The sequence below is a fragment of the Genypterus blacodes genome, unplaced genomic scaffold (assembly GCF_046128005.1).
Source record: "Genypterus blacodes isolate CSIRO-AG114 ecotype Tasmania unplaced genomic scaffold, CSIRO-AGI_Gbla_v1 ptg000022l_1, whole genome shotgun sequence".
In the NCBI taxonomy this organism is placed as follows: Eukaryota; Metazoa; Chordata; class Actinopteri; order Ophidiiformes; family Ophidiidae; genus Genypterus; species Genypterus blacodes.
Window position 1 is genome coordinate 4,176,595 of NW_027466835.1, and position 17,776 is coordinate 4,194,370.

A 17,776-nucleotide genomic window follows, 5' to 3' on the forward strand; every position below is an offset into this window, starting at 1 on the left:
CACACGGAGAGAGAGTGAGGGAGAGAGAGGAGGGGGAGAAAGAGAGAGGGTGGGAGAGAGAGAGAGCTGCTAAACACACCTGTCATCTGACACTGTATGGACACATTTACGCGGCTTTAGCCCTGTAAATTAAACTACAACAACGATGTTTCCAAAACTTCCATTTCCCCTCAGATGTGACACACGGTGAAGTCAGATATGGATCGAATATTGCAGGAACATTGTGTTTTGGGGGATTTCCAACACTTCAGAGCTCTGCAACAAAAACAGACAACTACACATTCTGCATCACTTCATTTAACTCAATAAAAACTGAAAACAACGTCCAGCATTCTGATAATTGTGATTGATTAGTTTAATGAATGATACACTGGGTGGGTGTAAATATTCTATATGATGATGCCCTGGATCAATGGATCTGTTGGCCGTACTGACCTACTTAAAGCCGCTTTGACTCCGTCGTGTTGGCCTTTTCTGACCTCTAGCGGTACTGTTAGGTTACTGCATTTACAACTAGTGACGTCAAAAAAAACCCAAAACATTTATTCATATATTTATTTATTTATCATCATCAGAAGAAGAAGAAAAAGGAAGGGTTTGATGTTGTACAGAAAAATGTGAGCACATAGCCTGGATGGAATGATGGACCAAATGAGTTCAGTGCAGCATTTTAGAGACAATCAATTTCTTCTTCTCCACAAAAGACATTTGGTTTTCAGTCGGTTCATTTCGTTTGCCCAAAAATTTGATTTCAACAACAATTTAAGGCTTTCTCTGCGTTGACCAATGGGGCAAGCGCCCACATTTCTACAGTTTTCTCACGAGCTGCTGCAGTTACTAGAATATGAGAAAAGTAACCCATGAATCTTACATTTTCCTGCGACTGAGTTTCGTAAACATTTTATGCCTCTAAAGTAAAGAGACGTGGCAGACGTATGTGTACTGTACATCTGAGTGCTCTCAGTTTATGGTGTCCTACAAGTGAATGTTGTTCATGAAAATAAAATCATAGATGTGACTGGATGTCTTTGAAGGGTCTCGCTCTGTGGCCCTTCACCGTGGAAAGAGTCTGTGTTGTCTGCACCTCAGGTTGAGCTGTGGGTGGTTTCTGTAGTCTGCAATGTTCCTGGCTGTTCTGTTCTCATATTCTCGTACCAATCTGAGAGTTTTCATCCCAAAGTGCTCAGTAAGATGTCTGTGAAAGAAAGATGTATGTGACTGGGTGTTTGATAACTCCATTACTCACTTATCATCATTCAATCCATTTAATCCCTCTCCTCCCACACACACACACACACACAGTGAGCTCAGAGGTTACAGAGGTTGGGCCCATAATCGTTACGCTTTAAGATCCTCTCTGATTTCTCTCTTACTCTCTCTCACTTAACGCTTCCCTCCCACTCCGGCCTGACTCTCCCTCTTCCTCTGTCTGCGCAGGGAGGCATTCTTCATCTCCCTCAGCAGAGTTTCCGTATTATTCTTCATGTTGTTCTTGGCCGTCTCCAATAGAAAGTCGATCTTCTCCTTGCTGAAAGGAAGCTGGAAGGTGGAGAACTCCTCCATCCTTGCCTTGATCTGTTCGGGATCTAAGGAAAGCAACAAACAAACACAAGAGGTGCCATTACTATGGCATTAGGGCAAATCAATCATTGCATGACTCACTTATCTGCTCTTTAAAGAGGAGATATTGAGCTTTATGTTGTTTACCATCAGGTCTATAGATGTTACTTTAGATTGTTGGTTTCTAATGGAATTTGTTGTTTTGTCTAGCAAAGTCCACAAGGACCATGTGGCCTAATGGATAAGGCGTCTGACTTCGAATCAGAAGATTGAGGGTTCGAGCCCCTTCATGGTTGACTTTTGAGAGGGACCATCCTTTCAGGGGCTCCATCAGATTTACTTCAGTCACATTGTCTGTAAGCCTGATTGTGTCAAACATTCCTTCTCTGCACTTGTATTTGGTGGATTTGTCTGACAACATTTGTGGACATGAACATATTGCAGAAGTTATGTACTGTAGCTTCAGTTTTCATTTCCTTCACAGCGGTGCCGCAGCAAGGGATAGCTGAGGAGGATCTATGTGTTTTCATTAACTTTTCGAAATGAGTTCTAAATGAAAGTAAGAATATAGAAACCTGTATAATGAGTCCTCTCTAAAGCATTCAATGTTTGCATTTGATGAAAATATTCTAAAAATGTAAGCACAGTCTCGCACATTAGCAGAGCTGAGGTATTTCTACGACGATCAACACTGACATTTAAGTGGCCTCAAGTTATATTATACATAAAATGCAACACAGACTGAGTGGGAGAGGAAGGGGGGCGTGCTGTCAGTCCACCGGGCCCTGAAACGGATCAGCCAAAAAACCACAATCAAACCTAACGGCGCCAAAGCCAAATATGCAGACCAGACGGAGCTCAGCGTGAGGAGCAAACAAAGATGGCAGCAAAGTGAGGCTGGAGCTGTTTGGGATCAACGGGAGAACAAAGCACATTATGTGGGGCAAAAAGCAATAAAACCAGAGAGGAAGAAATACATTCTCATCTCCACAATTACACTTGGAGAGGCAGAAAAGTGAAGAGAATGAATAATTTAAACGTGGTCATAATATAGGAGACCAGGCCGGAGCTCTGCAGCGCTGAGGAAACGTTTAGGGTAATGTGTTGACTTTAATAACTGAGCGATGTGCAGTGAATACAGAAAACACAGAGGGACTCAGCCTCAGTCACTTGAAGTGTTTGAGGAAATTAGGAGGCAGTAAACAGAACCGAGAGGTATGATGTCGTGACTCATTGATTGATTGTGATGATTGTTCGAACATTTAATCAAATTTGACTCCCTGGGGTCTAAAGTCAGTATTGAAATTTTGGGGATTTTTGGAGAAATATGGGGAAATGTTCTGGAAAACCTAGATGAAATAGAGATAATTATCAATATCTAAAAAGGTTATTTAATCTTCTTCCATCTCTTTTGTAGGAGCTTAAGTTTCTTGTGTCACTCACCTTTGCAGTTCTTCTTGTTGAAGAGCGGCATGTAAACGATGGTGGGCTCCTTGTCCTGGCCCTGGAACACGTAGCAGTCCTCTGGCCAGTCTTTGTCCTCCAGCACTTTGTCATGGATGCGCGGGAACGGCTTCTGCACCGCCGCCGCGTAATCTCTGGCGAGAGTCAGCGTCTGTGGAGGGAGCAGAGGTGCGTTCAGTCTGGATCAAGCTGGCACTTGGCCAAAGGGACAGAAGGTCAGAGGGATTGAGACGCATTTATTCGAGGTGAAACAAAAGAAGTTTAGGGCAAGAATGAGAATGATCTGCTCGGGGAAATCACAAAAAAGGACTTCACCAACTTTTAGAGAGAAGAGACAGGTGACAGACAGATTTAACTCTTTTTAGATTCAGATTCTCTTCAATAAAAACAGCCTCAAACTCACAGTTATCACAAACACACTTATGGATGCCCTGCGAAAGCCTCCAAGCCTGTCGTACATTCTAATGCCGATAAATGCAAATATGTAAAATAGTGCAAGCTAAAGCAAACAGGTGTAATTGTACGAGCAGTAAAAAGCTCATTTCATATGTAGGCTGTGGGATCGATGATTTGGAAAATAGACTGGTATCGTATTGATACTCTCCGACGCTGCCATACTCTTGATAATCCGGACATCTGTGTCCGCTTATCTGAAGCAATACATTTAACAATTTACAAACTAACAGGAAGCAACTCTTGTGAAGTTAAAGGTCAGCTCGCACAGTTTCCGGTTGCTGAATGCCGTTCTTCCATCAACCGACAATCTGAATTTGTCCTGTCAAATTGGTTGAATCCCATTTTAATTAGGAATCAAAGTACCTCAAATAGTTCCCCGGCGCTGTACTCCGGTGCGATGATGAGGTCTACGTCCCTCTTGTCTCCCAGAAATGGAGGATAACCGACGTTGATCAGCAGCCCGCCGTCGATCAGGTGGAAACTCTCCTCAGAATGCAGGCAGGTTGGAACACCAGCATCTGCCCGGCGACAAGAGTTTTTACATCTCTCAAATGGATCCACCCCATATGGGAATAGAACCAACAAACACAGTCTTCTCACCCGGGTACTTGAAGAGGAAATTTGGGGTTGTTCCCCACTCCCACTTTACTACAAGGGGCAGGACCTGCTCAGTGAGCCGAGACACTGGAAACCAGAGAAACCTTCAGGTAAGAATCCAACCAAAGCATATCCACCATGTTTACGTGTGTGTGTGTGTGTGTGTGTGTGACGTGCTGACAGTGGGTTTTGAACGGGCCGTCCTCCAGACTCTTGCTCCAGCTCTCTACCGCCGCCAACAGATCTAAGGTCCACTGCTGATAAATGAGCTTCCTCTCCTCCAAACTCTTCGACTCCAACAAAGTATCATTATGTCTCCCTTTATCTGTGAGAGACAAAGAGAAGAACAACGTTTTTAGTAAAGAAACAAGGCACTCGAAAGGACTGACGGCATCTTCGTCCTCATCATCCCCATCACTCTACCTTGTAGTATATTCTGCAGGTTGTCCAACTCGACCAGAGTAGCTGGATCATTGATGGTGCTTCTGAGCAGAACGACCAGTTTTATGAGGTAGTTGTAAACACGCAGGTAGTGTTCTGCAGCCACATCCACAGGCCCGGGCACTAAAACAGACACAGGCGTGAGGAATACATATGTTCAGTGTTGGGAAAGCTTTTCAAGTTACAAGCTATTGCAGATTATTATAATAGACCAAACCCCTTAAATCAGATTATAAACATAAATACAGTTTAACTTTTCTGTCAAACTTTGTATTTCTTTGTGGAAGAATAAATATTTCAATTGACTTTCCAGAAAAGTTTTAAAAAATCAGGGGAAGAATTTTGTAAAAACAACCGAGAGGTAAAACATAAATCAACAGTCAACTTTTGTGGAAGAATGAGCATAGAAATCCATTTTTATTCAGTCAAAGGAAACAATGCAAAACAAAACATTAAAACTGCATTTACCATTGAGCCAGGCAGGCAGCATCTCTTTGATGGTTTCCTCATGAGCCAGAGCGCAACCCAGAAAACCTGCACACACACACACACACACACACACACACACACACACACACAAGCATGGACTATACAGGTCAGTGACTAACTATTGTTCTAAACGACTCAAATGTAATCGGTGTATTTTGTGCTATTTTTGTGCTTTTAAAATTGAGGCCATTCAGTCCCTACAGGGCTGATTAATGGTGCCCATGTTGTGGACAGATGACAGATACTTCACAGATAATCAGCCTGTATACAGCCACCAGGTTCTACTCGTCCAGGTTCGAAGCTCCACTCCTTTGCTCTACTAGCTTCATGCCTTTGGTGATACAACTTCACCAGTCTATGAAAACACACACACACACAAACACACACACACACACACACACTCACACACACACGCACACCCACACGCACAAACACACACACACACATACCTTGGAGTTTGACCATGTCCATCTCTGGTTTCTCCTCCAGCAGCTCTCCTGCCTGGAATTTGCTCCCCAGGAGAGAAGTTTGGACGAAGAGGCCAAGCTCAGTGAATCCGACTTCATGAGGAGTCAACTCGAACCATTTAGCTTAAGGAACAGGAAGTGTCAAAATCTACTTTATCGCACACCAAATTCAAGGCAATACTATAAAAAAGCACCAATGTGGATGTTTGTTTGTTTTTATGTTAAAAAACTGATGTTGATGTTGATAATATGTAGAAGTATGTTAGAGTAGCTTATTCTACTTTGGGATGTGTCCTGAAGTGAAAATATAAGCACTCAACGAAGTACTGTCTCTTCAATGAGCCTTTTTGAGACACTTGTGAGCTCAGCTGTCTTCCTTTAATGTGTAGTAGCGTCTTTAAAGCTTGCAGCAGCTGATGATGTATTTTTAATTTGTTATTTCACATCCCTGCCAGTGTGTGTGTGTGTGTGTGTGTGTGTGTGCGTGTGTGTGTACCTTCCATAGGCCCATTTGTGTAGCATTGTTTCTCTATGGCGCTGTAGACTGGGTAAGGGTTGGTGATGTTTCGTGTGGCCTCATCTGAGAGATGCCTGAGATCCATCTGAGAGGAGAAATGAGAGGAGAAATATGAAGAACTTTACAATCAGAATATGGCTACAGATATATTCACAGCACTCCACATCATCAATAAATTAAACCAATAAAACTGTGGAAAAACTGCATTTAACACTGAGCAGCAGGAATTTATGATATTGTATGCTTTATTTTAAGCATTAAATCACAAAATGGCTCACACTTCAACCTCTACAACTGAAAACTAAAGTCATTTCTCAACATAACTTTGCATTTGATTTTGTTCCAAACAGACAAAAATCAATTTGTTGTGTTTCTGTTTATTCATATTTATGTGTTTCTATTATCTATATCTATTTTTAGACTTTTTGATTAAGACTTAAATTTGTTTCTATGCTGGAGTAAAAAAAAAACAAATGAAAATACATAATTGATTAATTTCTTCATTAGCAGTGACCTCCAAGTCTCACTTATGCACTACTTTACTGTGAATGTGTGTGTGTGCGTGTGTGTGTACTTGTTTCATGATCCCTGCAGAGGTGATGAGTGCCCAGATGTCGGTGAGGGAGAAGTGCTCTTCCGCCGCTCGCTCTCCCAGCCAGGCCAGAGCCTGGGCCAAGCTCACGCCAGGAAATGTCAGCCTGGTCACGGCGGCGTCGATGTTGTTGCTCCACTCTGGGTCACTGTACAGGGAGGACATGGACCTGAGGGACAAAGAGAGGGAAGGGGAAGAGGGTGTGATGAACAAGAGATGATGGCACAGAGAAGATTACAGCAGGAGACGTCATTGTTAGAGTTGAAAAGTGTGATCGTGTTTGCTGAGAAGCTTCTCAGTCTCCTGCCAGAAATCCCCTCCATCAACTCAAAGCTGGACTGGTCACAGCACCACCACCTGAGCTGCTTTCCAATTATGGATTGAGGAGATTTCTTCCATTATCAAGGATTTCTCAGCATATTTATTTAAACAGAGCAAACTCACTGATTAAAATGTACTTGATAAAAACAGAAAAGGTAAAAACCTGATGATTACAGGGACTTCCAGGTGAAATAAAAGGCCATAACCTGAACTGTCCACTGGGTGACGCTGTAAGCCCTGGGCAAATGGGAGGGATAGGAAGTAGGATAGTTACTCGCCTTACCCTGAGAAAATCCCTCCCCCTGGTGGAGCAGCTCTGTGAAGCACTTAGCACCGTATCAAGCTGCCCTTACCCAGAAATAGAGCTTCCCTGAGCGGCAGAGCGGTAAATAGAGGTCTGGCAGGCTGATAGAAACCACCAGACCATCAACTGAAGTTACTTACACATGCTCTGTTTCCAGTCTCATTATTTTTGATTTCTAAGGACAGGTTTCCTTACTATTTGTGTGTTCCAGGCCTACATTTTATATTTAGGATGCTGTTAATGCCGACAGCTGTTGTTTTATTCTGTGCGTGTGTGAGTTTTGTTACCATGTGGACCCAGAAACCCCCCCCAGGTACAGCACAGGGTCCAGCAGACCTTCTCCTTTCATCTGAGAGAGGGAACCCAGGAGAGCCACGGCTGCCCTCTGACCACCGCCTGAGGCCAGCAGGGCGATGTGGGGAACCGAGTCCTGGATGGAGAGAGAGAGAGGGGGAGAGAGAGAGAGAGAGCGACAGTCCCATTTGTTTCAGCAATCTGTTGATCAGAACCCCTGGCGCCTAGCAAAACACAACCATGAAGGGACTCGAACCCTCAATCTTCTGATCCGAAGTCAGACGCCTTATCCATTAGGCCACATGGTCCTGTACATATGTCAACAATTGTCACAAATTCTCTTGTTTTTATGTACTATTTATTATTATATAGTATTTGCAATGCTTCTCTCCCATGCTGCAGCACCAAAGTGTTTCTTACTGCAGTGCAGTTGATTCCCAGGCTGTTCAGTGAGTCCAGAATTAACAGTTTCCTCTTGTGAAGAAAGTCCTGTTCACCAGCAGACAGCTCCTGGGAGTAGCGAATGTGTTTCTGGGAAAAAAAACAATAGGAAGTTACCAGAAGTGACCTTATGACCTCTGCGCACACATCAGCCTGCACAACGGCGTCCAGCATTATCACATGGGGCAAAACCACGAAAGATGCAGGATGCGGCGCGACAAGCTTCTACCAGATGTTGAGGGAGAAAACCCATCTGGAAACAATCCTGCTGTCCACCCCAGATGCTCATATATGAACGCCGTCTTTGTCTTCTTTCTGGACCGGGAGTTCACCTTCTATTAACTCTTTGCATCTGCCTGATACTTTGAATAGCCGCAGTATAATGAGACGCTGACATCCGTCACCTTCTCTCCTGTTCTGTCGATTTTCTTTAAGATGAGGCAATTCATTAGCATTTTTCTGTCATTTTCACATCCTCTCCTTATATCTGTGCTGTTTATTCTTTCTTATCACTTCCAGTCCAGTCTATACTGCCGTGTCATTCTTGAATACTGATCGGATTAAAATTCATTGATTCACAAACCTTTGATTCAAATGAATGCTTATGAAATGTTTGTATCAATTAAAGATGAGTAAAGCTCCCCTCAACACATTGCTGCTTCTGCTTGACTTATTCTTGAGGTTTCTTTTAAACCACAGATGCATGGTGACGTGCTTTATGCTTCCTGCATTAGAAGCAGTTTATCACCTCTTAACCTTATAATCTCACATTAACCTCCTCCAGCTTGTCCGCCCTCTTCCCTTATCATTCAATGTCATTAAAGTGATAAATCAGTGAGAGATGTTTTAAATTCACACGCACACACACGCACACAGTCTGTACAAAGACATCAGGAGATAAGACGGACACAGGCAGTAGCTTAAAGTCGTCATTACGAGGTCACAATCAGTCTCTTCTCTCACCTTAGTGGCTGCTTTGGTCTCCATGTTGGCGGCTGCGTTTCCCAGAGCTCCTGCTGTCAGAATGCAGACGAGCGTCAACCAACTTGATTTCACACTTTGCATAACTGGTTTTGAAAGCAGTGAGTCCAGTATGAACGCTCCTCTTCCTCAAAAGCATGTGAGGACTTGCGAGGGCTTCAGCCCCAATGGGGTCTCAGGCTGATTCATTCCATGTGTGTCAGTCGCGTCTCACTGCTGCTCGGTGCTTAAACTGATTCATTATACAGTCTATAAAATGTTTTTAAAAATAATTCACGACTTTCTTTGGCCTAATGCAGGCAGTTTGTTGTACTTCTGCTCATTTCGTTTTCGCCACCATTGCTTACATAAGAGCAGGAAGTTGTGAAAATGATCTGATCCTCTTTCAGCAGCTTACAGTTAACAGAGAACAAATTTCAGGGTTTGTTTCTCTTTTCTGTCCTCAAGTTTGATGTGTCTTTTTGTTTTATGTGTCTGTTATCTCAGAAGTCATTAACCTGTAAAAAAAATAATGTATTTTTAATTACTGAGAGATGACTATTCAGTCTTGAAGGAGGTATGAAGTGAGTTTTGAACACTTGAACGGGACTAATTTCAAACCACTAACATCACTGACAAATAAACTAATACATGAGCTTAGTATGTGATGATAGGGAGCATCCCCCCCCCCCCCCCCCACACACACACACACACACACACACACACACACAGACCAGAGCTGATTGTCAGTCTCTGCAGCTGAAATGTTTTTCAGTGTTCCAGATGTTAAATCCATCTTTCCACAAAGAGATTTCAAGGACAAAAAACAAGCAGCGAAGCAAATGAAGAGACTGAGCAGATAAATCAGCCCAAGCTCATGAGGCTGAAGTGATAAATACTTCAGCGTCCCTGAAGCCCGCCCCACACACACACACACACACACACACACACACTGGCTTGCTCTTTCTGTTCTCACAAATGATGCTGTCTCGCAGTGGCAGATCTTTCTATCTATCTATCTATCTATCTATCTATCTATCTATCTATCTATCTATCTATCTACCTATCTACCTATCTATCTATCTATCTATCTATCTACCTATCTATCTATCTATCTATCTATCTATCTATCTATCTATCTATCTATCTATCTACCTATCTACCTATCTATCTATCTATCTATCTATCTATCTATCTATCTACCTATCTATCTATCTATCTATCTATCTATCTATCTATCTATCTATCTATCTATCTATCTATCTATCTTGTAAAGTGATATTAAGATATAAAGAATAAAACACCAGACGTTGTAGGTGTCACTTTGTACACAAACTATGACAGAAAAACAGGAAAAGAAATACCACAAATGTACAATAGAAGTGAGAACTAAAAATGCAAACTCTCCCTAATTCAGCCACAGATTTTCCGTAGAAATAAATCCTGCCCATCCCTCAACACAGAAGGACTTCATTCCATGTAAACTCTGGTGATGAGTACTGTGAGGTTTGTGGACATCGAATTCAGACAGAAAGTCTCCACCAGTTTCCCTTTTCAGTAAACTTGTTCCAACAAAAAGGGAAGCAGTGTGTCAGGTCAGACAGATGCTCAGAGCGTGTTGTTTATGAATCTATGGGACATATTTGGTCTGCGGCAGGTCAGGGTTTGATGCGTCCCCCGCTTGTTTTGTTGGCACGTTGTACATCTCCCACCACGCTCGGCTCTCACTGAAAGCCCTTGGCCCATTTTTTATCAGGGGTTTATTATCACCGGACTGTAATGTTGTTGATGTTCAGTGTGCAGGGCTGTCGTGGCGGCATTAAAAGCATGTGCTCTGTTAAGCCTTTTGTGAATCATTCTCCACTCTATAAACAAGTCTGGAGTTACTGTATCTCCACATGGGAAAACTGTTTTTCCCCGATAAGTAAAAAGAACGTCAGATAAGATCTTGTATCTTCTCTGCCTGGGAATTCATGGGCCTTAATATTTAGCACTGAGCATTTCAGTTTTATACTGCAGTCATAAATGAGGAAAAATAAAATAAAACGAATGAAAGTACGACGTGACATCTTGTAAATCTACGAGGGAGGCTTTATCTCTGCAGACGTGCGTTTATAGATTGCTCAAGCAGACTCTGGTAGTAAAGAACCGAACATTTAACTGTAATATCAATCTTCCTTTCTTGTTTAAATCCATTTAATAGTTTAAATTCCTGGTTCAACTGAGCTCATTGCGGCAATCAGCATCGCTTATATACATCTGGCAGTAATGAATCTGTAACATTCAGACTGAAGATTATTCAGCATGTCTTGATTAAGGAAGAAAAAACGTACTGACACTTCACACTCAATAAAGACGCTGCAGCTTTGTCACTACAGATTGTTTCTATTGGGTGTTTTGATCCTTCACCTGTGGGTAACATCAACCATTTACACTATTTCAGTTGTCCAGTGCTACAGCGCCACTCAGTGGACTTTTCGCAGAACCTGGAAGTCCCCTTCATCATCTAGCTTTTATGTTGTTTCTGTTTAGAGCAATCATTTATATCTTAGACCCGTCAAAAACCTATTAAACAAGGTCCACCGGGGCTTAGGTAAGTAAATCATCAGAATTGTGATGCTATCATTTACATTTAGACGTCAGATTGTAGTTTAAACGCAATGCCAATAAGTAAGTACGTATAGGAAGGAAATAGGAAGCGAGTAGATGAACAGCCTTTATTACATTATTGTGTAAACCACCCAGGTCAGTTTATAGTCAGCTGTCACAAACAACTCTGTTCAATAAAATGAAATCAATTATCTTGACAATAATGTAATCATTTCCATTACACAGGAATTTATAAGATTATCTTCCAGTTTCGCAGTGCTTTCTAATTAAACAAATGAATAAACGTTAAATACTGACTGTTTCAATCAATCGTTTTCAAAGTGTAGTGGAATCTTTCATCTTAGGTTGTGTGAATTATTATGGATAAAACTGTGGAATATTCTAAAGAATCAGAACCAGAAACAAACTGAGAGAATGTGAATGTTCCTCTTTTCTGTCCTCTCACTGTGCTTATCATATCAGATAGAAGTGAAGGGGAAATGGAGTCTGTTTAGATGTACCAAGAGAAGATGTCAAGTGTTCTTCTGTGTTTGACATTTACTGATGTGTTTATCTGTTTCATGTCACTCTTGTCCAAGTTACTGGTGATAGCTGGCTATAAAACAGCCTGAGCTCCTTGAGCAGATCAAACTACAGACTTTGCTTTGGGACATTTGCTTCTCCATTTACTTCTGTGAAACATCCATACTGCCAGGGCTCCGACCATGCATGGTAGAAGTGCCGGCTGGGTGGTTGCACTCATCTGGGCGTGTATGCTGATGACAGCGTCTATAGGACAACCTGTGGACGGGAAGGACGTGAAGCTCAATCCTGACACTAAGGCGGCATCGCCCGAGGAACACACCAACGCATCGCCCGAGGTGAGTGACCCATGGCCGGTTTCCAGACCACTGCCCACATCTCGAACGTTGTCATCGGTGTCGTGATCAGATGTTTCCCCTTTTTGGGGAAACAGTCCCAGATAGGAAGTTTTCTGAACAGGATGTCAGTGATGCTCTGTCAGAGTAGGAATCTACCTGTGGTTACATTGAAGCCTTTGGAGGCCTTCCTGTGCTCTTTGTCAACTCCCATTCCCCAGTTTGTAAAGTGGAAATGTGCAGACAGTTGAAACAATGCATGTTAGACTTGCATTCTATGTGTTGGTATTGTGAATAATGTTAGAATGTGATATGTTTTACATGTGCCCATATATTTTTCTTAACAATCAGGATTATTAGGTATATCAGATAGCACAACTATAAAACTTGGCAAATTGAATATCGTTAAAAAAAATCCCATAAGTTTTCTCAGACAATCAAATATGCAAGAAGTTTCTTGACTTTTTGTCAGACACAAGGCGTATGAGTCCTGCTGTTAGGAAATCAATTATTTAATGTATTTGTGTTTCTGAGCGCTAAATTATACACATGGCGCTCACTGAGTCGAAACACTTTCTGCCTGTAGTTCCGACGTCTGTGTGTGTAAATTGGTAGAAGCTAGCCAATAAGTGGCTCAGATGTGTGTGACAGTGGCAGATGTCTCCCTCGTTAGTCGTTCATACCTGGTTACACAAGTTGGTGACGGTCCTCTCAGTCTACTGTTGGTGGAGCCACAGTACAGCAAACAGTCAGAGGCAGAAGTTCTTAAATCAACTTCTGTGGTCAATTACAATGCAATGATGAACCACTCGAATGCCTTGATTGAGTCCAGCCCAAACAACCATATTAACGTGAATTTTGCAGGAATACGTGCGTTATTCTCACTCCCTGTCTGCTGCTGAACTGCATTTCGTCCTGAGGAGGAAAGAAGTGGTCCTGCATTCACTCAACATGCTGGGAATCAAAAGCACAACGGTAGAGAACAGTTGGACACATGTTATTCTTTGATAAATACATATACGCCAATATCATCATTTTTATTTCACCTCTTTCTCTCTCCAGGATTCGGTTCCCCACATCGCTGTGTTGGGGTCAGGCGGGGGTCAGAGGTCGTCGGTGGCTCTAGTAGGGGCCCTCTACCAGATGAAAGAAGAGGGTCTGCTGGACACTGCACTGTACCTGGCAGGACTTTCTGGGGCCACATGGTAACAAACCTCATGTTCATACACATATGTCTGGTCTGTCTGGTAAGAAGCTGGAAGACAGGTGGACTGTTGTTTACTGATCACATTTGCTCCTGTTGTATGAGGCCTCCTGGTGGCTCACTGAGGAGATGCAAGTGAGAGTAGCTGGGATGTTTTCCTTAAAGCAGGAGATATATACGTGGAGATAAACGTGCAAGGCGTCATAAGCAAAACTACATAACTGCAACATGTAACCCCTGTGTCTCTCACCACTGTGTCCCTCAGGGCCATGGCCTCCCTGTACAGTGACCCGGAGTGGAGCACCAACTTGGAAGCAGCAGTGGGCAAGATGTCCAACCCCAGGGTGGATACGGAGAAGGCTCTGGAAGTGCTGCTGGAGAGGCTAGAAGATACGCACTTCTCCCTCACTGACATCTGGGCCGTCGTCATCGGATCTGAATACACCAAAGAAGTAAAAAAAATAGACACGCTTGTAGGGTTAGACAGCCTTGCTCAGTGACACCGTGGCAACCAATCAGATGAAGGGCTGAATTGCTCACTCCATTTTTCTGCAAATAAGCCAGAATTTCAGAAGCATAGTGGGTTGACAAATCAGAATTGAATAAGGGATGGGTTGCTGGTCCCAGACCTGAGTAAACTTATTGACTATTATCATTCCGATGACCTCATGTTTGTGTTTGTGTCAAAACAAGCTGGACCGCCGTTATCTGTCGGAGGATGCCAAGAATCCCATCAACCCTTATCCCATCTACACCGCAATTAATAAAAACTGCATGCATGGACCATCAAAAGGTACTAAAACACACACACACACATACACACACACACAGAAACAGGACAAACTCAAGTCAATCAATCAATCAGTATTGTTTGTAATAAACGTCAGCTCTCTGTTGCGCAGGTCAATGGTTTGAGTTGGCGCCTCTGGAGTCGGGCTTCACAGATTTGGGGCTCTTTGTGAACACGTCTGTACTGGGCCGAACAGGGGAGAAGGCTGAAGCGCGGCAGATCGACATGTTCACGGTACAAGGTGCGTCTGTGCTGCAAACAAGGATTTTTCCCCCCCTACTGAATGAAAGCCTAAATTCATAGTATAAACAAAGGGTCTCTAGGGCTACAGATACACACAGCAGCCTCGCTCACCGCTCAGCCGATCAATGCTCCACCAAACGAGCTGTTAGCTGTTATTATTCAATTCCATTTCAGTCAATTCATCAGAGGTTTTAAGTCTCAAGAGATCTCACGTGCCTGTTCATTTCTTTTGAATTAGATTCCGTTCATGATAATGAAACACGTTTGTGTAAACAGTTCACAAAGACAGTTCAGTGATATTCTAACAATTCCTTCTTGCTTGTGTGTGTGTGTGCGTGCGTGCGTGCGTGCGTGCGTGCGTGCGTGCGTGCGTGCGTGTGCGTGCGTGTGCGTGCGTGCGTGTGCGTGTGTGTGCGTGTGATGCAGGTATAGCAGGCAGTGCTGTAGGAGATGAACGGGCTTTAGTATATATTCTTCCTGACTCAATAAAAGGTAAAAGAAAAATCTGAATAGACATAAACAACAAAACAATACGTGGACAAAGGAAATATTGACTGTGTGTGTGTGTGTGTGTGTGTGTGTGTGTGTGTGTGTGCGCAGAGCTGGTGGGTATTGCAGCTTATAGTGAGAACAGCATACTGGATTTGATACTGCTCTGGATGCAAGGTAACACATTTATACATTTTCGTAGCAGCTTACACACACACACTGAGCATAAGTGATACAGTATATAAATGTGATTTGTTATGTGTGTGTGTGTGTTTGTGTATGTCAGCACCACAGGAGATTAACACCGCCTGGGATGTGTTGGATATTTATGTTCGCTGTTATCAAACTGTCATCAAGATAACAGAGGCGATCAGGGAGAACACAGACGATCCTGCTGTTCTGTCTGAGCTGGAGGAGGTGCAGAACATACTGAAAGGTACAAAATGGTGGCATCAGGCAACATTTATGCATTGGTTACCGTCTTGAAAAGAAAGCGTGAGACCGTTTAAACATCTGCAAAATGTCACAACAATATGACTTTTGTTTAAAATGAGAAATAAACATTTACATACACACAGAAAATTACTTCTAGTAGAAATGGGACATTTAAGCAAATCATTCTGTTTACATTTTACAACAGTGAAAGCTCTTCTCTTCCTCTCTCATGTTCCAGAGCGTCTCAGCCCTGGGAGTGTGAGTTCCTATGAGGGGATCGACCATGAAGACAAAAAGAAGATATTTAAGAAGTGGGGAGACCAGATCCTGGAGTCGCTGCAGACCTGGAGCCAGAATCTGGAAGAGGGGCCGGTGAAGGAGCACGGTCAGAAGCACAACTCGTACTTCCTTTCAATAACGTCTTAAATTAATATTTTTTCCAGCATATTTACCACCCAGCATGTGAATTGTATCTGATCACAGAGTGTTTGATTCCCAAAAAGACACATTATGGGAGGATATTTGTGTTTCTTGAAGTTTCTATGCTCTCCTTTTGTTTCCATTTCTGCAGTCACTTGGTTGTTCCACACTATCTTACCTGTGATCTTCAGATGGGAATGGGGAACAACTACAAATTTTCTCTACGAGTATTCAGGTAAACCAGTTTGTCAACGACCAATATGTTAGTCTCGCAAAAAAATTCCCCCAAACATTCTCCAATATAAACATTAAGACAAAAACATACACAACAAGAAGAAATGATTTTTGGCATTCTGCTTTGTGTCGTTGGGAAGGTGCTGCTGCTGTGCCGTTGTGTGTCAGCTATAATAAACACCTGCAGCTGATTGATGCTGGGTTGGAGCTCCTCTTGCCGTTCCCTCCTCTCCTGGGGGAAAAGAGAGACACAGACCTCTTCATTGCTTTGGAATACAGCGCTGAAATAACCTTCATGGTGAGTCGTGTGTGTGCGGGAATTGAACCATCTTCGCACCACTATGAGGTCTTGGTTCAGGCTTGGGTCAGTGCTTGAGATCTCACGGTCAGGGATGCTCCCGTTTAAATTGTGTTTTACTTGGGGTTTTACTTTGAGCCTTGCTAGATCACGCATATCATTGTTCCGCTCTCTTCACAGACTCTGATCTATGCCAGAGATTATGCAGCCAAGATGAAAAAGCCTTTCCCGCACATCAACGAAACATTCCTGGAGGAGAAAGACTGGCCCAAGGATTGCTATGTGTTCGAGGGAAAGGGAGAGGAGCCCACCATTGTTTACCTGCCAATCTTCAACAGAAAGAACTGCAAAGGTGTGTTACACTCAGGCTCACAGGAAAGGCTTTGTTAGATCTTGGTGTGCCTGTACTGGGACCTACTTTCACTACTTAGTGCATTATAACTTGGGTGTATTTAGGTTCTGCTTCTGCACACGAACAAGGCAGCTGATCAACAGCTGCCTCAACGGTGTAACCTTCAAGTACAAACATTGCTGACAGTGGGGACTTCCTTTTTCATGATCCAGATGCAGAAGAGGTCAGGACAAAGATGGAGGAGTACGCCACCATGCAGGGTCCCTACAGTGAGGAGAAGATTGCCGCCCTATTGGAGTTCGCCAAAGAAAACATAAAGAACAACAAGGAAACTCTGCTGAGGGAGATTAACAAAGCTGTTCTCCGCAAACAGAAGAAGAACCACGGCAGGTTTGTTGTTTAAGCGCACGGTTAGAAGTTGTGTTGTAAATAGAAAACGTCAAATGAATGGATATCAAACTAAAACATTCTTTCTTTTTTTCCTTCTCTCCAATTTCCTCCTCCTCCCTTTTCTTCTTCTTCTACACCTTTCAATGCAGGTCAGAAAAAGGCGGTGATCATTGATCTTCATTTGGGCAACGTCCTCTGAGAAACTTTTAAATTATTCTTTGTTTTTGTCTATGAAGCAGATGTAGATATTTGGAAGTGAAATGAAAGGTTTCAGTGCAATGACTTGAATGAAACACGAGTCTGAGTTTAAAGTTTAACCAAACTAAAGCAATGTATTTAATTTCTGCAGAATGAGTCACACTGCCAGGTTGAGAGTGACTAGGTGAAGAGTTAATGGTCAGATTAATTGAACAGTAGATTATTAAATTGTTGGAAGTTGGTTTATGAATCTTTGATATGACTCAAATACTTTGAGAGCTATAAGATTATTAACAGTTTTCATGTTCACATTGTTTATTTTGGAGTGGAAATACAATCATGTCAACTGAAAA

At 42.7% G+C, this 17,776-nt stretch overlaps 2 protein-coding genes and 2 non-coding genes across 5 annotated transcripts; 2 read left to right on the forward strand and 2 right to left on the reverse strand.

Annotated features, from left to right (window-relative positions):
* Nucleotides 1-541: 541 nt before the first annotated feature.
* On the reverse strand, nucleotides 542-9,181 carry LOC142992295 (cytosolic phospholipase A2 gamma-like). 2 transcript variants are annotated; one of them, XM_076142660.1, is made up of 14 exons: nucleotides 8,907-9,181; nucleotides 7,923-8,033; nucleotides 7,496-7,638; nucleotides 6,566-6,752; nucleotides 5,971-6,076; nucleotides 5,457-5,597; nucleotides 4,987-5,052; nucleotides 4,501-4,641; nucleotides 4,259-4,402; nucleotides 4,081-4,164; nucleotides 3,844-3,998; nucleotides 3,004-3,175; nucleotides 1,374-1,586; nucleotides 542-1,195 (listed from the first exon to the last, which is right to left on the reverse strand). In XM_076142660.1, exons 1-13 carry the CDS (start codon nucleotides 9,006-9,008, stop codon nucleotides 1,384-1,386), a joined length of 1,755 nt encoding a protein of 584 aa, XP_075998775.1. In that variant the 5' UTR covers nucleotides 9,009-9,181; the 3' UTR covers nucleotides 542-1,195; nucleotides 1,374-1,383. The 2 variants fall into 2 exon arrangements, with proteins under 2 accessions (XP_075998775.1, XP_075998774.1); XM_076142659.1 differs by having other exon boundaries at nucleotides 542-1,586.
* trnar-ucg (transfer RNA arginine (anticodon UCG)) lies at nucleotides 1,784-1,856 on the forward strand. The gene has a single exon. It is a non-coding gene; the product is annotated as a tRNA-Arg (tRNA).
* Nucleotides 7,738-7,810, reverse strand: trnar-ucg (transfer RNA arginine (anticodon UCG)). Its single transcript has one exon. It is a non-coding gene; the product is annotated as a tRNA-Arg (tRNA).
* Nucleotides 9,182-12,217: 3,036 nt separating the features above from the next.
* LOC142992602 (cytosolic phospholipase A2 gamma-like) lies at nucleotides 12,218-17,238 on the forward strand. Its single transcript, XM_076143090.1, has 12 exons — nucleotides 12,218-12,373; nucleotides 13,235-13,345; nucleotides 13,433-13,575; nucleotides 13,840-14,026; nucleotides 14,268-14,367; nucleotides 14,477-14,605; nucleotides 15,383-15,532; nucleotides 15,770-15,916; nucleotides 16,103-16,186; nucleotides 16,326-16,483; nucleotides 16,664-16,835; nucleotides 17,048-17,238. Exons 1-12 carry the CDS (start codon nucleotides 12,218-12,220, stop codon nucleotides 17,236-17,238), a joined length of 1,728 nt encoding a protein of 575 aa, XP_075999205.1.
* The last annotated feature ends 538 nt before the right edge of the window (nucleotides 17,239-17,776 follow it).

What these genes read in the sequence shown, in the direction of transcription:
- LOC142992602 (XM_076143090.1), top strand. Translation starts at nt 12,218, where the DNA reads ATGCATGGTAGAAGTGCCGGCTGGGTGGTTGCACTCATCTGGGCGTGT. An exon ending in GGGGCCGGTGAAGGAGCACG is followed by an intron (nt 15,917 to 16,102) that starts GTCAGAAGCACA and finishes CCATTTCTGCAG; the next exon opens with TCACTTGGTTGTTCCACACT. An exon ending in TTTTCTCTACGAGTATTCAG is followed by an intron (nt 16,187 to 16,325) that starts GTAAACCAGTTT and finishes GTCGTTGGGAAG; the next exon opens with GTGCTGCTGCTGTGCCGTTG.
- LOC142992295 (XM_076142660.1), bottom strand. Translation starts at nt 9,008, where the DNA reads ATGCAAAGTGTGAAATCAAGTTGGTTGACGCTCGTCTGCATTCTGACA. An exon ending in AGACCAAAGCAGCCACTAAG is followed by an intron (nt 8,034 to 8,906) that starts GTGAGAGAAGAG and finishes TTTTTTTCCCAG; the next exon opens with AAACACATTCGCTACTCCCA. An exon ending in GCGCCGGGGAACTATTTGAG is followed by an intron (nt 3,176 to 3,843) that starts GTACTTTGATTC and finishes CTCCCTCCACAG; the next exon opens with ACGCTGACTCTCGCCAGAGA.